Source organism: Anneissia japonica, unplaced genomic scaffold (assembly GCF_011630105.1).
Source record: "Anneissia japonica isolate Jap-2015-1 unplaced genomic scaffold, ASM1163010v1 scaffold287864_len1152817_cov193, whole genome shotgun sequence".
Lineage (NCBI taxonomy): Eukaryota > Metazoa > Echinodermata > Crinoidea > Comatulida > Comatulidae > Anneissia > Anneissia japonica.
The window spans coordinates 985040-1005664 of record NW_022710960.1 but is presented as its reverse complement, the minus strand read 5'-3'; the positions used below and the strand labels follow the sequence as shown (position 1 = coordinate 1005664).

General features: G+C 35.7%; 1 protein-coding gene across 1 annotated transcript in view; it reads left to right on the top strand.

The window, feature by feature from the left end:
- Positions 1 to 2322: 2322 nt before the first annotated feature.
- LOC117107172 (sushi, von Willebrand factor type A, EGF and pentraxin domain-containing protein 1-like) overlaps positions 2323 to 20625 on the top strand; it is a 24308-nt gene continuing 6005 nt past the window's right edge. The window contains exons 1-26 of the mRNA XM_033248764.1: positions 2323 to 2891; positions 3843 to 4056; positions 4668 to 4859; positions 5297 to 5458; positions 6959 to 7144; positions 7941 to 8120; positions 8333 to 8527; positions 9423 to 9677; positions 10146 to 10276; positions 10605 to 10713; positions 11768 to 11965; positions 12293 to 12591; positions 12701 to 12917; positions 13093 to 13254; positions 13932 to 14093; positions 14212 to 14373; positions 15120 to 15290; positions 15528 to 15640; positions 15748 to 15965; positions 16409 to 16593; positions 16807 to 17109; positions 17604 to 17769; positions 18195 to 18355; positions 18772 to 18978; positions 19324 to 19455; positions 20012 to 20188. Of these exons, the coding sequence (XP_033104655.1) occupies positions 2484 to 2891; positions 3843 to 4056; positions 4668 to 4859; positions 5297 to 5458; positions 6959 to 7144; positions 7941 to 8120; positions 8333 to 8527; positions 9423 to 9677; positions 10146 to 10276; positions 10605 to 10713; positions 11768 to 11965; positions 12293 to 12591; positions 12701 to 12917; positions 13093 to 13254; positions 13932 to 14093; positions 14212 to 14373; positions 15120 to 15290; positions 15528 to 15640; positions 15748 to 15965; positions 16409 to 16593; positions 16807 to 17109; positions 17604 to 17769; positions 18195 to 18355; positions 18772 to 18978; positions 19324 to 19455; positions 20012 to 20188 (5065 nt within the window). The 5' untranslated portion in view covers positions 2323 to 2483. The remainder of the gene's footprint in view (positions 2892 to 3842; positions 4057 to 4667; positions 4860 to 5296; positions 5459 to 6958; positions 7145 to 7940; positions 8121 to 8332; positions 8528 to 9422; positions 9678 to 10145; positions 10277 to 10604; positions 10714 to 11767; positions 11966 to 12292; positions 12592 to 12700; positions 12918 to 13092; positions 13255 to 13931; positions 14094 to 14211; positions 14374 to 15119; positions 15291 to 15527; positions 15641 to 15747; positions 15966 to 16408; positions 16594 to 16806; positions 17110 to 17603; positions 17770 to 18194; positions 18356 to 18771; positions 18979 to 19323; positions 19456 to 20011; positions 20189 to 20625) is intronic.

Sequence of the window (20625 nt, the reverse complement as noted above, 5' to 3'; positions counted from 1 at the left end):
ATTATTATTATTATTATTATTGTTATTATTATTATTATTATTATTATTATTATTATTATTATTATTATTATTGTTATTATTACTATTATCATTATCTTTATTGTTATTATTATAATATGTGAACCAGTCCCAAAATTCATATCTATACTCGTACAAATATGAGAAGAACTATGAATTAAGGGATCCTGCCTGGTGAAAAGACGGATCTCTACAGAAAGTCAGCTTTTCGTCAGTTGGTTAAGCTCTCAGGAAGATAACAATTAGGCATAATTATATAATGATATTTTTTTTAATATGGACTTTCCTTTGTTTTATTTTGTAATCCATTTTTTATTCTTTATTTGTTTTTATTTTAGAGATGGATATTTTTATAATGTAATGATGTTGTAAACTTAGATTGTTTGCAGTCTTGTACTGTTTTCTAAACAGTACAAGATAAAGAGATTACTATTACTGTAATTATGCATATTATTGTAGTCGATGTTGTTATTAGTTATATTCAATATTCATCGTTGACCCTGCTTAATCGTAGTATCATCGTCTTCATCTATGTGGCCTGTCTGTGAGATTGACAAATGAGTGACACAAAGTCCATGGAATTATGATTAGTATAATTAGATTAGAATGCTGGTTTTTCCAGCAAATAAATATTTTTAAACATATCACGATGTTCACCTAGATATGCAGATACAAATGATAATAATAATAATAATAATAATAATAATAATAATAATAATAATAATAATAATAATAATAATAATAATAATAATAATAATAATAATAATAATAATATAAATCGTAATGATCAGATACGACACTAGCCACTGAGCGTAAACTCGGTGGTCTGTTATGACAACAGGCTAATTATCTAGAAGTTGTTGGTTCGATCAATTTCCACCTGAACCACTTGCGAATTTCTTCCCGCAAGTATTTGTACTGAGTATTCAATGCGATAACACATCAGAAAGGGCGAAACATCACTCCTACAATAATGATTGAATTATGTTGACAGACGTAATAGTCTCATTATTGACGTAAATAATGAGACTATTACGTATGTTGACAGACGTAATAGTCTCATTATTGACGTAATAAATCTTCTATTTTCATTTCTATTTTATTTTATGGCAGAAATAATTTCTTGAAGTAGATTAAAATAACGGATCCACGGTAGACAGTAATGACCTTATCTCAGTAATTATCTGTTAGTTGTAATTAGCTGTTGCTATTAATGGAAGTAAATCAGGCAGATGTCATTACAGGTGATGTAAATTGTGCCATGAATGTCAGTACGGTATGGCATAAGAAATAAGCCAGCATCTGCCGCTGAAAGCTCTTGTAGTTTTTAATTACAGGGGGACATCCGCTTATTAAATTAAGCGTAATAATATAGGCCTTCTTGTAAGTATTTAGACCTAGTACTACTACTACTACTACTACTACGGTAATTCAAACCTGCGCTATAGAAACATAAATTTGAATTATCTGTATTTAGTGCAACCATGAAGCAAACTATTTCTCTTTCGCCTCTCCTATTTTCTTCTCAACTTTGGCTTCAAATAGCCTCTCAGCAAACACATTTTACATTTTTTAATTAAAGTGTCTGGCTAGAAACGAAAAAAACGGCGGTGAGCTAAGCCAGGTAATCAAATTTAGAAATGAGTGTCACGAGTCCTTCAAGCCTCAGTCGTTTCCCAAGAATTAATCCTGGATGTTGTCTATGAACAGATTCAATATTGATTATATAGAAATAGGGGCCTGGGGCACTTGTTTTGTGCTGACAAATATTTATAATGCCAAATGAAACAAGGAAGTAATATCAAGAAGTAATGAAATACATTCTGGTTAGATTTAAGGAGGCTGCGAGGACATCTTGGTTCGAAGCCAACAAGGAAGATTGTTGAAAACCTGCTTAATTGTTTGAAATTTTATTCACACAGGAAACAGCGTGTCCTAGAGGTACATATAAGCTGTCTCTTATACACATCTAGATGTGTATAAGAGACAGATACTGTACCTAGTGCGTAAAAACATAAACAATTATAACCCAAATTTAAAGGCAAAAGGCTGAATCAAATAAAATATTAGCAGGTTTATAATTATGTAAGGATAAGATGGTTTGATAACAGCATTCCCATTATTATTTTGTCTTAGTTTTAGTAGAGTCAACGGAAAGAGGAGCAGGGCTAGGCCGAAATCTTACAAACCAATTGGGTTGGTTTGCAGTATAGTAAACCCGGATCTTGGTAAACCCTGAAGCAATTTAACAAGACAACGACTTCCTTTATGATAGTGTATTATTTCTTCCCATGTATTCCAGAACTTAAAATAGAGCGTGTTTGATCTTGTGGAGAGTTTTAGAGATTTGTTTCTTATGAACTAATGTCATATCGATTGATCTTCATATAACCTTTGCGCTGATGTTAAATCGTCGATTTCCGTGTGCACATTTTCGTATGTCGTATTGACGTATCGTTACAAAAATGCGTGCAATCGTAGTGATCATTGTCCACTTCTCAGTTATTAACTGTATCGATATTCTTGATTCATCTCTTAAACGAAATTTTCCTCACGGTAAATCAGAATTGGTGTTCCTTTTAGATCGTTCTGGAAGCGTTGGTGCAGGAAATTTTGAAGTTGAGAAAAGCTTCGTTGATAGTCTGCTCACCGAGTTCACGATCGCTCCCGAAGCAACCCGAGTCGCGGTCATAAGCTACAGTGAGAACGTCGTCCGGCATATTGATTACATTGGTCGAAAACCGAAAAATAAATGTCACTTCTCGTCTGAAATTCAACTGGTGAAATATGAACGGGGCGGAAAAACCAACATTAATGGTGCATTGATTGAGGCACAGAATGTTCTGGCCAATGCCAGGCATGGTGTAAAGAAGGTAATCTTACGAAAATCGGTATATTGTGTATAGATTTATTGTGTCATTGATAACAAAATTATATATGTTTTACTTCTTAGGGTACTAGATTTCTAAGGGTAAATAATTTAAATAAAATTGTAGTTGGCATTACAGGGAAAACCCCCTCCAAATTTAAAGTCTTTTTGAATGGATAAAAAACATTTTTTTTTTTAATTTTCTTTTTTATTGTTTGTACATGTTCTTATCACTTTTATTGGGTTTATTTTCCCTTGTCTACTGTCTTGTGCAATTTTTCATTTTATTCATGCATTTTATTGATTTTTTTCTTATTGTTATTTTATTGGTATTTTAAAATTTTGTGTGCTTTTTTTGTTTTGTGTTTGTGTTTTTGCTCCTTGATTTTTTTTTTGTAATTTTATTCCATTGTAAATAATATAAAGATCAATCGAATTCCTTTTTTTGTTTTACTGCGATTGATAAATAAAAATACTTGAATACTTGAATCCTTGAATTAACAGTATATTGCCTTCGAGGCAGAACCCAGAGTTTAAGAGCTAGATGATATCAACATAAATAATTATGGGATTATTATTGTAGAACAAAAACATGTTATCGTCGTTCATGTAGACTTGTGCTAAGTCGTTAGTTAAAACTTGCAGTAAGTTCAGAGTTCATGTAACGTGGTTCATGACCAGTATAAATGACTGAAATAACAGTTAATTTCGATTTGTTTTATTTGCATTCAATATTACAAATTAAATTAGAATGAGAAAATACATTAAAAAATACACATAGGCCTAGTTAAATATTATTGAGCCACATGTATAAATTTTTTCGTATGTTTTTAGTTTTCAATATTGTTCATTTTTGTCGCTTAGATATATCGGTTCGGGCAAGAAAGGGTTTAATTTTAGCTCATGAAGAAAGATAGGATTTCATGTTTATGCGACATTTTGTTCTAAATTATAGGCCCTCATTCTTCTAAGTGATGGCATCGCCAACGTTGGTGGCGACCCACTTACTACGGCAACCGCCCTCAAGATTGATAATGTAGAGGTCTTCACATTTGGAGTCGGTCTCTTTGATAAAGAAGAGCTAGAAAAGATTGCAACGGACAAGGACCATGCTTTCCAGTACAGTAGTTTTCACCAGTTCCAGCAGTTAGCCTACCGCATCAGAGGAGGTATCGTAATAAATGTTGACTTGTTAAAAAGGAGTTTTCGAAATCTCCATCTGTGACGTACAGGGTGACGTATGGCGTATGCAAATTAGAAAACTTTCCTATGTTTTTTTATTTATTTATTTAAATTGCAACGTGTTTTGTTTACGTTATGGTTTCGACAACTTATTTGAATCTATTCTATCTAGCAAGAAAATTAAAGAAAGATATGTTAATGTAGGCCTACATGATCTTTAATGTAAATTGTGTTGTTCTCTCGATTTTTACGGTTGTTAAAACTGATATGACACTTCTCAAATATTGGGCACATTTTAATCAATCAATATTTATTTTCCATCATAAATAAACTACTTAACAAATTAAGATGGAGGAAGTACAACAAAGTACACGTATTACCTTAACATTTACAATATATGTATTTTATGACACAATTTTATTATCAAACTGTTTATTCCTGTCACTATAGCACTTTCTCGAAATCGACAACATGTTTTAGGCTATGGGAAAAATACAGTGTATACTAGCCAGGAGGTAGTGTTCGCACACATTAATGAATTCTTTTCACCACCACTATTCAACTGACACTTGTACTTATATTATGGGCTTGTTTTCAGATCCTCACGAAGTTAAGTGGGATAAAAGCGTCGCACTGTCTGCGTGCGATAACCTATGCGCAGATCCTTTTCCGGGTATAGGTTGCTGTGACACATACGCACAGTGCACATGCGCTCTGGTTGGTGGTAGCCATGACTGTGTCTGTGGGCCTGGCTACAAAGGGCTAAGTGGTCTCGTGAGTAGATGTATTCGTAAGTATCTCAAACGAAAATTATTTGCTGTAGAGAGCGATAGGAAACAGGAAATTGGCTGAATATTTTTTTTTAGAATTTGTAATTAGAATACATAGCCGAAAAAAAAAAGTAAAACTTAAACAACATACATACAGTATACTATCTAGAGGAAAATGTCTAACACACTTCGCCTTCTTGAAATAATTATTTAATTAAACAAAACAACTTAACTTGAAACAGAAAGCAATGTAACATAAAAGGTCAACTATTTTCATAGATACAGGAACACATTGAGAAAGCAAAGTAACCACGTGACTATTATAAGTTTAAGAAACCGACAACAGAAACATAATGAAACCTTTGTTCAAAGTTTCGACCTTATTAATAGTAAATAAGAAAGAAAGAAGAAAAACATTACATAATACTGATACTTTTAGATATTAATTCATTAATAGCGTGTCCTAGAGGTACATATAAGGACGTATTAGAACCATTGGAAAAGTGCTTTCCATGTCCAGATCATGCTACAACACTCGATGTGGGAGCTGAGTCCATCGACGACTGTGTCTGCATTGAGGGCTACGATGGAAATCCTGCTACAGGTCAACCATGTGAACGTAAGTGTGAAATGTCAAGTACATACAAACAAAATTTAAAAAATTAGCCAAATTCTTGAAAGGTTTAAAAGAATTATGAATATAAGTTCTGTGCTATACGGACGTCACAGTACTATAGAGAGTGACAGTGGACTTGTACCACTTTTGAGAAATACCAGGCGACCTTCGCATAACCTTCAAGAAAATGCTTAGAAAAGTAACCTATTTAACATTTTGGAAAGAGACTAGAACCATATAAATCCGGATTGTTAAAAACCTGCCTTCATTCCCTTGATTTTAAGCACCGTTCATTGTACCCCACCCCCTCACCTTAGGCCTACCCATTTTGTCCCCTCCACTTTCATCGGACATGACCATCATGATTGATCATAGGCCTGTCAATTCAATTATCCTCGATACGCTTGCGTTATCACCAGAAGGAAACAACTTGCTGTGAACGCAATAAACAAAAAGACAGCACTCTGGAACAGAAAAGAAAAAATTAGATTAAAAACAAGACTGAGGTTGTACAACTCACTAGTGAAACCGGTGCTTTTATGCAATAGTAATACATGGGCCTTAACGAAAGACGATGAACTAAAGCTAAACACTTTCCATCGTAAGCAACTCCGAAAGATTATTGGACTGAAATATCCCCATAGAATATCAAATAAACACCTTTATGATTAGATGTACGGCGAGACCCTTGTCACTAGAAATTTTAGAATCGAGATGGCGATTATTTGGCCACATCCTGAGACAAAACACAAACAATCCTACAAACATGGCAATCAACTTCTACTTCACCGAGACCAATAACAGAAAATTCAGGGGACGTCCAAGGACTACAATAATCACAACTCTCCATAACGACCTTAGTAAGATCCAGTCTACCAATACCCAATATCCTGCTCAACTAAAACTCAAAAATGATATGGAGAAATTAAAATTACTGGCACAAAACAGACACATTTGGAAAGGGCTCATCGAGGATCTAAGTAAAGCGGCCGAAGCGGAACTGTCATCGGACTTTTCGGCGATACGGCGATGATGATGATGATGACGCTTGCGTTAACTTGAACACAATTAAAAATATCATTTGCAAATTATGATTCCTTTTCATAGGTAAATTAGGGACACAATTATTGTATAGCCTTCACCCATTGTTAATCTTCACTATAGCCAACAGCCAGTTCTGAGGATTTTTAATGTTATCCTGCAATTAACGGAATAGAACAAAAATGATTGCGACTCTTCTTTAAGTCAACAAACTTTAAAATATGCAAAAGCAATTTAATGGCCACCGGGATGCCAAAAGTGTAAAATATGATGGAAAGCACAAAATCGGTTGCACATTCAATTTTCAATTCAATTTACATTTATTAGTATATGACCAACTTCACCACAGGCGCAGTGGTTCTGCCAAAACTTGCAGCAAATACAAATGATAGTTAAAGATATTCATAAAAGCATTTTTCATATGATGATTTATGTTATTGTTTCATTCTACGCCATACTCAGTATCAACATGTCCAGTCTTAACGCCACCAATCAATGGAAAGAAGATACCAATAGACTGTGGTAATACATTCAATACTCGCTGTAAGTTCGAGTGCAACGAAGGATACCAGTTAACCGATGTGAGATCTAAGGCGAGGCAGTGTCTACCAACAGGAGCCTGGACCGAATCACAAGCTTTATGTGAAAGTGGGTTTTTCTATATTATTTTTTACTGCATTGTTCGTTACTCCATATAAAGCGCAATCGTACTGCATGTGACATCAAGTTTCTATACATATAGCTTTGGAAATATATATAGAATAATTGAATAAAACATGATTGTAAAAATAAATTTAATTTTCTGAAGTTTGAACCTTTAAACTTTTCAGTAAGCAGAGTAAACATGTTACTTCCTTGAGACACGTATGTAATTTATTCAGTTTTTGCTAATACGCCTTTTTTTACTACAAACATTTTTGAATTGATTACCAACAAATGTATGGGTCTTTGAGTTAAAAAAAACTTTACTCTTCATTGTTCAGTGGACACTATTAAATTTCCAGTGTTCAAGCTAATACTTTATTAGACAAGATGGTTTGTATGTTGGTCTGAACATCTTTCAAGTCAACTGGTATTTTTATCATCAAACTTGATAGTGTGCAAAGAGCTTAAACATGCGAGAATTTTTATTATCACATTATAATACATATTTTCAAAATTTTCCTGATAATCAGCTGACCTCTAGGTTACTTGAAAGGTCTACCTTCCGTAACATTGTTCATATGTTTTGTGTAACTGAAAAAAGAAAAGTTGGGATTGGCTTTATATTGTTTGGATTTCATTTTTTTCCATCTTACTTTTGTTTTGATTGTTTGGTTATATTAGTTTGGTTATGGTTCTGATATTTTGCTATTGAACCTATGGTTAAATTTACGAGTGTCACTGTTCTACATGTTTACGTTAAAATAAATAAACTAAACTATGTTGTATACGTTTTATACAGAAATCAGGTGCCAGAGCCTGTCGTCGCCAGCATTTGGAAGTAAAGATTGTTCAAGTGTTGACAATGTGTTTGATTCTGAATGTACATTCAAATGTAACGAAGGGTATAACATACAAGGAAGTGCCATTAGAAAATGTGCTGCAAATGGACAATGGACAGGAGATGCCGTGAAATGTGTAGGTAAGACATACCTGCGTCAGTAGAGGTATGGAAACAGGGAGGTATAAAGATATCATATACTGTAAATAACACTTACTGTGTTGGATTGATAAAGCACGGCCTCCAAAAACAAATGTCCTTGGTTTAATCCTCTTTATTTCCTTTCCTTAAAATTAACGTTCAATGAAATAACCAATGTTACTTTTTCTACTTGTTTGTCCTTCCTTCGTTAGGAATAAGTTGTCCAGCCATCGCTCTACCAGAGAACGGAGTGATAGCGCCAGGGAATTGCGCTCAAGAGAGACAGACCTTAGGTGCACGGTGTGTTGTTGGATGTAGGAAAGGATATGAAATTATTGGTGATGAAATCTTGCAGTGTCAACCTTCAGGTGAATGGAGTGGTAACGGGAATAATATCCTCTGCATAGGTAATGTATCACTTTATGCATTCTTAAATTAGAAATAAATTTTAAGTCTAAAACCTTTTTAATATTAGTAATAATAATAATAATAATAATAATAATGATGATGATGATGATGATGATGATGATGATGATGATGTTGATGATGATGATGACGATGATGATGATGGTAGTGGTGGTTGTAGCGAGGATGATGGTAGTAGTGATGATAATGGTGGTGGTGTTGATGATGAGAGTGATAACAATAATGAATCATTTGTATTATTAAAGCTTTTTCCACACTCTCAAATATTATATAACAAATAACTGTGATATGCCCATATATGGGTGTAATATGACGTCATCATGCCCGGGCATACATGAGCACATCAGACAAATTTGTGTGGCAGAACTGAAGAAGATCGTTTATCTTTTTTTTCTCTCTCTCTCTCTCTTTCGTGGGAGCAGCCTACCGTTATTCTCTTTTTTTTCAGTATACATTTCATACAAAACGTATTCTTGTTGTAGGCTATGTATTCACATTCATACATAAACACACATACAAGCATATACGTAATTACATACATGTGTACATACACATTATTTAAACATTTACATATTTAGTACTGTAAGTAAAATAGGTTTACAGAACATTATGTTTACAGTTTATATTCAGCATATACTAAACCTGTTTTATTATTGTCCCTTAATGGTTTTAATATAGAATTGTTTCAATTTATATAAAACAATTTGTTTAAATATGTACATATTATATAGACGTATTAATTCATTTAAAATAAATTATACGGTATACTTTTCACATTGTTGTTGTTTTTTTTTTATAACCATGTATCTTACAAGGTTAAACTAAACTACAATCACTTACACACATATACATATCTTAACGTTATCTTATTTATAGATGGAGAGCCACCTGAGGTAACTTGCCCAAATAGTATAACCGTCGAAACAGAACCCAGCTTGGACAGTGCAGTGGTGCACTGGGATGATCCGGTGATTACAGACAACGACCCTGTGAATCCACCTCGTATTGAAGTCAACCCTGTTGGTACTAAATCTGGAGATAGGTTTAAAATTGGATATTATGTTATAACATACAAAGCAATTGACAAAGCTGACAAAGAGAACGTCTGCTATTTCAAAATCACTGTCCAAGGTTAGTAGAGTCCTGACCCGACTTTCAAATTTTATTTGACAAAAACATGTGACATGCCTAAATATGGTCATCACACCATGACCCATATAGTCACATCATCGCCATATACGTTCACATCATCACCATACATAGCACATCATGACTATATATGGGCAAACAACAGTTTTTTTTAAAGAAAATTTGAAAGTCTGGATAGAGCTACCGTATTTTGACTATCAGCGCCATCTTCTGACAGCTGAAGAAATTTTTTTCGAAGACAATTCCCCATTCTAAATCTATTTACTTTGAAATTGAAAACATGTATTGTTAAATATGAGGGGCTTCCTTTTTAATTAGTCAATACCTTTTGTTATTGTACGAAAATAATTGCCGTTTAACTTCACCACCATAATCATCAGTCTTGACTCTGTCAGCATAATTGGTAAGACTTTGGTGTGACGTTGTTTTTTTTTTCTTTTTTTACACAAGACAAAGAAAAGCCAATGGTTGTAGGCTGTCCAGAAAAGATTAGCGTTAAATCTCAAGAAAGATTAACACCGGTAAATTGGGAAGAACCAACATTTTCTGATAACTCTGGTGCAGATCTGACTATCACTCGTGTAAGTAAAGCATTTTCCTGTCATTATGTAACAACCTGGGTTTTGCGATTTTGGGAGTGCAGTTGCTTATTGGTTAAAAGTGTTATTGTGCGTTTAATCAGCAAGTATGCATCCACCTTTGTCATTTTAAGACTTTACCACAGACCTACTCTTAAAGCTATTCTTGAATAATACAAATATGCGAAGAGGAGGAGAGACAACAAGAAGAAACCAGAAAATTCAGGGAGACAGTAGAGATAACTGACAGAGAGGACGATAGAAAAAAGAAAGAAAAAACAGTGAGACAAAAGAGACAATAAATAATCCTTTTTTTTTTGTCAAACCGTAGACGCACAACCCCGGAGACAAGATGGTATGGGGAAGTCACTTGGTTTCCTACACAGCAAGCGATCCAGAAGAGCTAAAAGCTGTTTGTACGTTCACGATAGAAATTGGCCGTAAGTTTAGAAAGTACTACTTATTATCAAAAAAATACAATAACAGTATGTGTAGACGTCAACCGGAATCACAAGAGGGGAGAGGGGGGAGATTTGAGAAAGAAGGGGAAAAGAAAAGGAAAGGTAAATAAAAAGAGAAGAGAAAAATAAAGACAAGAATTAAGAGGAAGATACCATAATGACCAGATTCACAACACCCTGCAACTCCTTCTCTATTTCAAAAAGTGCTCCTTTGATCTAAGCCGCCAGATATTCTCCGCAGTGGCGTAACCAACGGAGGACAAGGGAAAAATATCCATTTGTGGAAAATTCCCCACCCCTCGAAGATGCCGTTTTCACCCCCCTGAAAGTGCATTTCTTGTTAAAGTAGGCCAATTTCCTCTAAAAATTGCACTTCAGGGAGTTTTGATCAATTCCGATGAAATTAGAATTAAAAACACAACATTTTTTTGCGCGCTTCTCGCGCATTTTTTAGGGCTTTTTAGGATTAGCCTTCTAAGTTATTTAAACACATAACAGTCCCAAACTCAAGAAAGAAAATTTAAGATAGATCCTTTTACCTAAAAGAAGGGCCTTAATGTGTAATGATGGTGAAAGAATATGTTTGTAATAAATAAAGCCGTAATGAAAATGCTTATATTCAGTTTTAAAAAAAAACGTGTGTGGCCATATATAACATAAGCCCTATAAAAAAAAAAAAAGAAAATTGCGCGCTTCGCACGCATTTTTGGGGGTGAGTACTTGTGCTAGTCCTCATTTGCCTTCCAAGTTAATTGAACGCATAATAGTCCCAACTTAAATAGAAAGAACATTTAAGATAGATCGCTTTACCTAAAAGAAGGGCCTCAATGTGTATTGGTTAAAGAATATGTTTGTAATAAATAAAACCATGATGAAAATGCTTAAATTTAGTTGGTTTTTTTTTCATCAATGACAATATATACACTTTCCTATAAAGCAGTATTAATTAAATGCTCCGTGGAGGTAAAATATGAATAATAATATTTATATCTAAACTAATATTTTATAGACGATAAATAAATCTTTATTACAGCGACTGAATGTGAGAACTTTCCGGCACCTATTAATGGAGCACGAGCCTGCGACCAATGGTTGTTTGGCATGTTCTGTCGTGTGTACTGTAATAAGAAATACGATTTTGCCACCATCCCTGCCAAATGGTACGTGTGCCAATCTAGTCAATGGACCACTATCCCACCGCTGCTTGAAATTCCCTGGCCAGACTGTTCAGGTATGACGGTTTGAATAATACTTCTTTAAGCATGTCAGTAGGGTTAGCCTTGTTCTGAACTTCCTTTAATTCCTCTCCATTTCTCTCTATCCCTGAAGGTATACCGTATGTCATGCCTACACAGTGTGTCTCGTACGGTATCAGCCGGCTATGTGTTTTATTATTATTGTTATTATTTTACGTTTTGGCTTCAAACTTTATATATCTTTCCTAATTTTTATTGTCTCTCGATACGTTAATCAAACCATCTTAGACAGGATATCTAATTTGATTTTTTACCAGTCTGCAAATTTTCCACTTTCTCCAAATAAATGAATGTCTTAACAGAAAAGCGAGTAGCAACTCAGGCTCGTAAAGGAATGAAGACACAGTATTATGCCGGGAACTGCAATTCTCAGAAAACTAAAAAAGCTATCCAAAAAGCATTCATCAAAGCATTTCAAACAAGCTCATTCAGTTCATCCTGCCAGGTGGAAGACGCGTGTGTCATTGAGAAGGTTACTGTCTATTGCGGTGAGATTGACGACAGTGTTGGCAGAAGACGTCGGGATTTAACTCAGCAAGGATTCAACATGGTCGCAACTATTGACTTCAATATGACTGCCAGCACGTACGAAGATTTTCAGGTGACATTATAACATCTTTAACGAATTGATATTGACTAAAATTTATTCTGCCTTTTACTATCTTGGTAAACACCGATATAACATCATGCTCTTTATAAACCATTTTCAGGACGACAAGTTAGGTGAACAGAAACTCAATGAGCTACTAAGCATTTTAGATGATACAGGACGTCTTTTTGAGAACAATATTAAGACGGGAGCAATGGAGCTTGTACTTGAAGACGAAAATGACGAAGTGCTGGAAGTTGACGAAGAGTCCTACGAAATTAACGAGAGTGAACCCTTCTGTACGAATGGAACAGTATTGCAAAAAGGAACTAAATGCGGTGAGCGATGCACACTATCTCATTTCAATAATTTTAAGTATCATTTCTTATTATAATTCGTTGTTCTGGTTGTATTATCATTATACCATTATAAGTGTTAGTCTGCTACCTTACAAGAAATTTTTTTCTTTTTAAATGATTCACAAATCGTTCTATACTTTTATTGATAACATAGTTAACTGTCCAGTTGGTACTTATTACAATCTGGACTCGGATACGTGTATGACATGTACTGCGGGCATGTATCAGGACGAGGAGAGCCAGACAGAGTGTAAGCATTGCGAGGAAGGAACATGGACAGTTGGAAACAACGCCAAAAACTTTACTTCTTGCAAAGGTGGGTAATAACCTTAGGCCGGTGGGGGGGGGGGGGCTCCTTTGTCGATGATCGCGCGCCGAACGGATTATGTTGAATCTCATTCGTTGTTCTGGTTGTATTATCATTATACCATTATAAGTGTTAGTCTGCTACCTTACAAGAAATTTTTTTCTTTTTAAATGATTTACAAATCGTTCTATACTTTTATTGATAACATAGTTAACTGTCCAGTTGGTACTTATTACAATCTGGACTCGGATACGTGTATGACATGTACTGCGGGCATGTATCAGGACGAGGAGAGCCAGACAGAGTGTAAGCATTGCGAGGAAGGAACATGGACAGTTGGAAACAACGCCAAAAACTTTACTTCTTGCAAAGGTGGGTAATAACCTTAGGCCGGTGGGGGGGGGGGGGCTCCTTTGTCGATGATCGTCGGCCGCGGCCGACTCGATCCTATGGAGAACCACAATGACGCGCGCCGAACGGATTGTGTTGAATGAAGATTTGTTCAGACTGACGCCGGTAATTAGCATGCGGCGTAGCGTCGTCTAGTGCCCACAGGGAGCGGAGTTTGATCCGGCGGTCGACGGTTGTATGTCGTGGAGAGTGCCCGGCCTTCACTAGACTGCAATAACTGTTTAGAAAAACTTTTAAACTCATTCTCATTTTCAAGTTCGTTTTGTCTGTGATAGAGATATGTGAACCTGGTACTTACTCGGCGACTGGACTTGCAACTTGTAAATCGTGTCCAATCGGCATGTACCAAGACGAGAGGCGACAATCATCCTGCAATTCTTGTCCAAATGGCACGACTACCTGGACCTTTGGAACCAAGAGAGTAGAAGATTGCCAAGGTAGGTCAATGCAGTATGAATAAGGCCCAGTCTAAAGATCCATCGACACAGCTGATAACTTTGGGAAAACAAGAGAAAATTTATCTTTTAACACTACTATTGTTAACTCCTATTGTAGGCACATGCCTCCCGGGTACATTTTCTGTTACTGGTATTTTACCATGTGATCCATGTCCGGTTGGTTACTATCAAAATGGAAGGCAGCAGAGACAATGCATCCTGTGTGAGGGTAGTTTAACGACCTACTATGAAGGGTCAACAAGCCGAAGTCAGTGCGTAGGTAATATTGTGTATCTATATAATCTTTGTATTTTCATACAATATTTGCAAGTTGTTATTGAGCATGTTCAGCTTTCTTAGAGTGATATTAGAGAGCTTTCAATTTTCGCGACGATGTGATGCCATAAGGGGTTCACTTATGCGTAACCGTGCTACCGTTTTCTGCACAACGTAGATTACGTTCTTGCATGCGCAGATGATTTCTATGTGACGTTATTACGTTCTACATCCTATCCTCATTGTGCAATGAACGCTACATATTGTAGGTTTTCTTGTTCACGTTTTGCTTCATAGGTGCGTAATTATACTCTGTAATTCGTTAGGGCTATGTTCTCACACGGCAGCTAACGGTTAGCAGGATCCGGATCCTGCTAACCGTTGAGCTGCAGTGCGTCCATACGAAAAGATCCCGATCCGGATGCCAAGAATATGATGATCGAATCACTGGCCAATAAGAAACTGGATATTTAAACGCGTACGTGCGATTAGTTGATGATAGAGAAACGCGCTCAACCTGCTAACCGATAGCGCTTGCTAACGTTAGCGGTATCCGGATACCGCTAACGGTTAGCGCTAACCGATCGGGCGTTCTCACACAGGTGCTAACGGTTAGCGCTAACAGTTAGCTTCTGATCCGGATACTAGGGATCTCGTGAGAACCAGGCTTTAATCTTTAATAACCAAAAGATTAACTTCCAGACTGGCATAATCCTTAAAACCACACACAAAAACCCTTTCACATTTCAGATATCGACGCGTGCCTTTCGATGCCCTGCTTATTTGGTGGTACGTGTATTGATGAGAAATTTGGTTTTCGGTGTGAGTGTCCGGCTGGGTTTGATGGTACTACATGTGAAAACAACATTGATGAGTGTTTAGCAGTACCGTGTTCCTTTAATGCTACGTGCGTTGACAGAGGTAACTCTATACATTTTCCATCCCGGTCTTCGGGTGAAATTAGCCTCAGCCTCAGCAAACTCATAAAAGCATCAGCAAGTGTTATACATTATTTATATAGCAGCTCGTAAACAATTATTCGTTTACACAGCACTTGATTAATTTGGTGCACTCAGAACATAATATGAAAAGAATGGTTATAGAATTTGTAAGTAATGACATTTGAGGTGTTCAAATTTGTATCTCCAATTTTCAAAGTGAATGACTTTTCGTGTTTATGTCGTCCCGGCTACACTGGACGTTTGTGCAGCAGCGAAGTAGACGAGTGTTTGTCAAATCCATGTCAAAACGAGGCTGCTTGTCAAGACGAAGTAAGTTATTATTATTTCATTAATTATTCATTATATTATATATCACTAAATTATTTATCCCACTTGTTTGTTTGCGACTACCCTTCAGTATGCGGTTGTATTCTCAGATTGATGGCTATGTTTGCAACTGCGTGAACGGATTCTCTGGTACATTTTGTGAAGTTGCGCCGAATAACTGCAACGTCGGTGCATGTTCACACCGTGGTAGGTGTTCCAATCGTGCCAATGGATCGTTCCGGTGCACTTGCTGGTCGGGTTATAGTGGAATGTTTTGCGAAAAAGAGATCGAAGAGTGTGATTCTAATCCATGTCAAAATGGGGCAAGGTAAACAAAAAAATCATGTATAATTCAATAAATTAAAAACTCTCATGGTAAACAATTAATTTGTCTTTTTTTTTTTTTTTTTTTTTTTTTTTTTTTTTTTGTTCCCTTAAACGTTTACCTGTCACCCAGCATCTTCGTTATCTTCTTTTTTCGGTCCTCCCTTAAAAAAAAAAAAGAAAAAAGAAAAAGAAACACCACACAGGTGTGTATCTAAACAATCTCAATCATCCTTTTATTTCTTCCTTCTTGCCTCTTCTCTTCTATTCTTCTAGAACATTTTATGACAATGCACTGTGTATTACCAATTCATTAACTTCTGCTCTCTATAATCTACCGCCTTTCTTAAATTATTGACTTGTCATTGCACGTCTTCCTATTGAAATACAATGCACTTAACGACATCATATTCTATTTTTAAGCGTTTTGTCTCAATTTACCTCCAGTTGCATCGACCTCATCGGGTATTTTCGGTGCGCATGTCCTGTTGGATTTGAGGGCGTCTTCTGTGAGGTGAACATTGATGATTGTCAGCAAAATCAGTGTCAACACGCTGAATCGTGTGTCGACGAAATCGGAGGCTATCGATGCTTATGTGAACCATCGTATTCCGGAACGTTGTGTGAGGAACGTAAGTCTACCGCGACTACCTTACATCTGTATACGTATGGTTATTACCTATGTTTAATTTAGGCTATGACGGTTTCAGTCAAGTTACTATAATTTTACCTAACTGAACATAAACCTATCTAATAATGGGAAATAATCATTTAACATAAGCCCATCTGTTTTAAAATAATACATGTATTTCCTCTGAAGATTATATTTTTCATTCAATTTTCAGATATCTCGGATGATTTTACATTACATTTTCCTTCAGCGATGGTTTCAGATTACTCTTTTATTAATAGAATACCAGGTTTCCGTGCAGTCACCATTGGCTTTTGGATGAAATCTTCAGATCAAAGTCACATAGGAACTCCGTTTTCATACGCTGCGTATCTAAACGGTTCGCTCATTGATAATGCACTTACGTTGACGGATTACGCGGCTTTTAAGTTGTTTGTGAATGGTGAACAAGTTTTTACAGACGTCGGTGCTAACGATGGAAAGTGGCACTACATCGCGTTTACATGGGAAAGTTTTGGTATGATAAATATTAAAGCTACAGTTAGAGAAACATACAAAATATCCGGGTTTCTTTCAGATTTTTTTTTTTTTTTTTTTTTTTTTTTTTTTTTTTACATACAATCAGCTCGGAAGCATGATATTTTCTAGATGACCCCCTGATCTCATTTCTATGAATTGAAGGACAGAATTAAGTGGCACAATCCATAAAATAGCAAAAGAGATTTCCTGTGTTTACATTTTGCTATATTTATCCCTATTATTTTGATCAAATATAAAAAACGGAGTAATCCTTTAAACCGGAGCACGACACAACCTAGACGGTGACATACGTCTTTCTTAAGACGTCAAAATTTGAAGGACATTCCTCGAAAAACATTTTTCCTAGACAAACAAATGTCTAATATTGATAATAAAAGTATTATCATTCGGTCTAGACATACTTATCTGGCATTACAATGCTGATTTTGAGTCAATTACTAACCAGAACCTAAATTTATTACAACTATCTAGGTGGTTCTTGGAAGTTCTACAAAGACGGTCAAGTAGCAGCCAAAGGCGACGGTTTCCGTTCCAACCAGTACATCCCTCCAGGTGGGACAGTAGTGATTGGCCAAGAGCAAGATGCCTACGGTGGCGGCTTCAGTGCCAAAGAAGCATTTTTGGGTGATATCAGCAGGTAGAGGATACTAAAAACTCTTCTTGAGGAAACATTAATATATATATAACATATATTGTGTATAAGAGACAGGTACATGATAATCCCATTAAATCCCGTTAAAGTTTAGTATATTCCTGGTGGATTACGGATAGGAACCTAATCTCGTTGAAGACTCTCTTACGATAGCCAAATCAATCGAAAACTGAAACATGTTTAATAGTATAATAATGACTCGCATAATTAACTTTATTGTAAATGGTTTCATTACAACACAAGAATCGTGGTATTCACTATTGTGTGAATGCACTTTTGCAATAGGAGGCCTAGTAAGCAGCCAGAATGAAGAAATTCTAAACATACAAAACTACACTTCATGAAAAAACCATCAGATACATTACCTATTAACAGAAAAATATTATTCTATTTCCAAACGTTTTAAACAGATTAAATATTTGGGATACTGCACTTTCTCCAGATGAAATTCGTCGTCTGTCAAGCAACTGTCGAGGAGTAAATGTGTCAGGAATCGTCAGGTCGTGGGCAGACTTCTTACCCAATCGACAAGGAGCAGTCACGGAAATTAGTCCATCACAATTTTGTTCAGGTAAATGTGGTTCATTCCACAATTGCTATTAGTATTTCAAGAATAATATATATGTAATTCTATTTAGATGAATAATTATATCGCTTATATTGCATTGTATTTTTATGTATCTAAAAATTGCTATTTCAATACCTTTAAGGTTTAATTTTGAGACATTGTAAAACATGTTTAAGTCTTTATTCGATGTTTTCTCTTTTAATGACGTTTCGCTACAGCAGTAAATATTTACTAGATCCAGATGATTGTCTTCTTTAACATTTATATATTTTCCTATATTATTTATGTTTTAGCGACAGCAGTCTTTTGAGCTGTATTTGTATTTTTTCCTATAGTCGTACCTGAACATTGGCAAAGTTAATATTGTTCGAAATTGTTATTACATGAAATGAAATGTTAAGTTACATTATCTTCAATAGATCTTGATCAGTGCCAGCGCAAAACATGTTTGAATGGAGGAAGGTGTGTGGATGAGGTGGACGACGCTTACTGCGCATGTGTATCCGGATACCAAGGGGATAGATGTGAAATTGCCAGTCAGAATTGTAATCCAAATCCGTGTAACCACGGGACATGCGCAGATGATGGCAGTTCATATGTTTGCGCATGCCTGCCTGGATTTGTAGGTAGGCCTGAATCTTGTGATACTTTTATAGATTTAGCCAGTGGTAATGTAGACCTATCCAATGATGTATGATCAATATTAATAAATTCGCAATTTTTAAGTCAGCATATCCTAATTATATACTGGTAAGCATTATGTGAACATATTATATTAGGTATAGATATAGATCGTTCTCATCTCATTGTGATTGAGATACAGTTTTTCTAACAGTTACAGTTCAGTGGAATGAAGATAATAAATAAATTTAAATACGATGTATTTTATTGCGCGGTTATTACGATAATAATGCATTGAAAAGGTATTTAAAACAATAAATAAGTTAATATATTTTTATGTACTTATAAAGGAAATGTTTGCGAGATCAACATTGATGACTGCGAATCTGCTCCTTGCCAACATGGAGGGCGCTGTATCGATGGAGTTAAGAGCTTCCTATGTGAATGTGTGCCACAGTATAGGGGAACATACTGTGAAATAGGTAGGCATTTTTATGGGGTCTTCCACGATTAAAAACAAAACAAAACAAACAAAAACAAAAAAAAAGTCTCAAGCCGCTTTTAAGCCACTACAGAACTAAAAAAATGGACGAACACGAAGCCTCTTATAAATAACGATCTCAGTTGGCAACATGATACATTTTAAATGAACTGAACTTTTTACCTTTCACTTCATTAGTGGCTAATCTTATTTCAATGAAAGTTTTATAATTGTTTTTTTTTTAATTGTAGTGTTCATTTTTTGTTCAGTGAAGTGTAATTCCATAGGTGTATTTAGTACATACCAAATGTTTTAAAGTAATATTTAAATAAAATTGAGATTAAATAAAGATGTGTTGAATTTGATAATTTTTACAAACTCGAATAACAGGTTTACATTCAAATGTTATATTCCTCTACTTAGTAGATAAGATTCGTTGTTAATAGCTATTCACTTTCAAACTAAAAAGAACAGTCAACAGAAAAAAAATTAACCCTCTTCCTTTGGAAAAGTTCAGACGAAAATTTTATTTTTTATTTTTTTACTTTACCTTACAGAAGTGGAGTGTGTGCTTTTACCGCCAATTCATGGTAGTGTAACGCCTAAACTCTCTAGGTACGCTCATGGAGAGCAGGTTACCTACACGTGTGAAGAGGGTTACCGATTACAAGGAAGTGAACGACGCACATGCAACAGGGAAGGTAGTTGGACGGGAACAGATTCGCAGTGTATTGGTAGGAAATGTGGTCTGTTACTAATTAGAAAACAATAGACTGTCTTTGAGACGATAATATGACACATCGTGAGAACCCATTATGATTCTCCGTATACTACACGAAACCCTAACCATGGAGTTATGGTCTACTTTATGATCCTAACCTATGTTTTGAAACTGTCCGGTTTGTGGCGCCAGCACTTTTTCGTGGCTATGCAAAAAGCCTGGTTTCCATAAAAATCGCTACATGCTATCGCTGACACCATTTGCAATGCTGATTGGTCAGTTGAATCAGGGAGCGTCAGCGTTCCCGATTGCGTCGGGGACAGCAACGCACCAGTGCAAGGATTGCAGTGAAAACGCGATTGCAATCGCACACGCTATCGCTAGCTTCTGATGATGCTGATTTAGTCGGTCGAATCGGTGAGCCATCCCGATTGTGTCGGTGACTGCTAT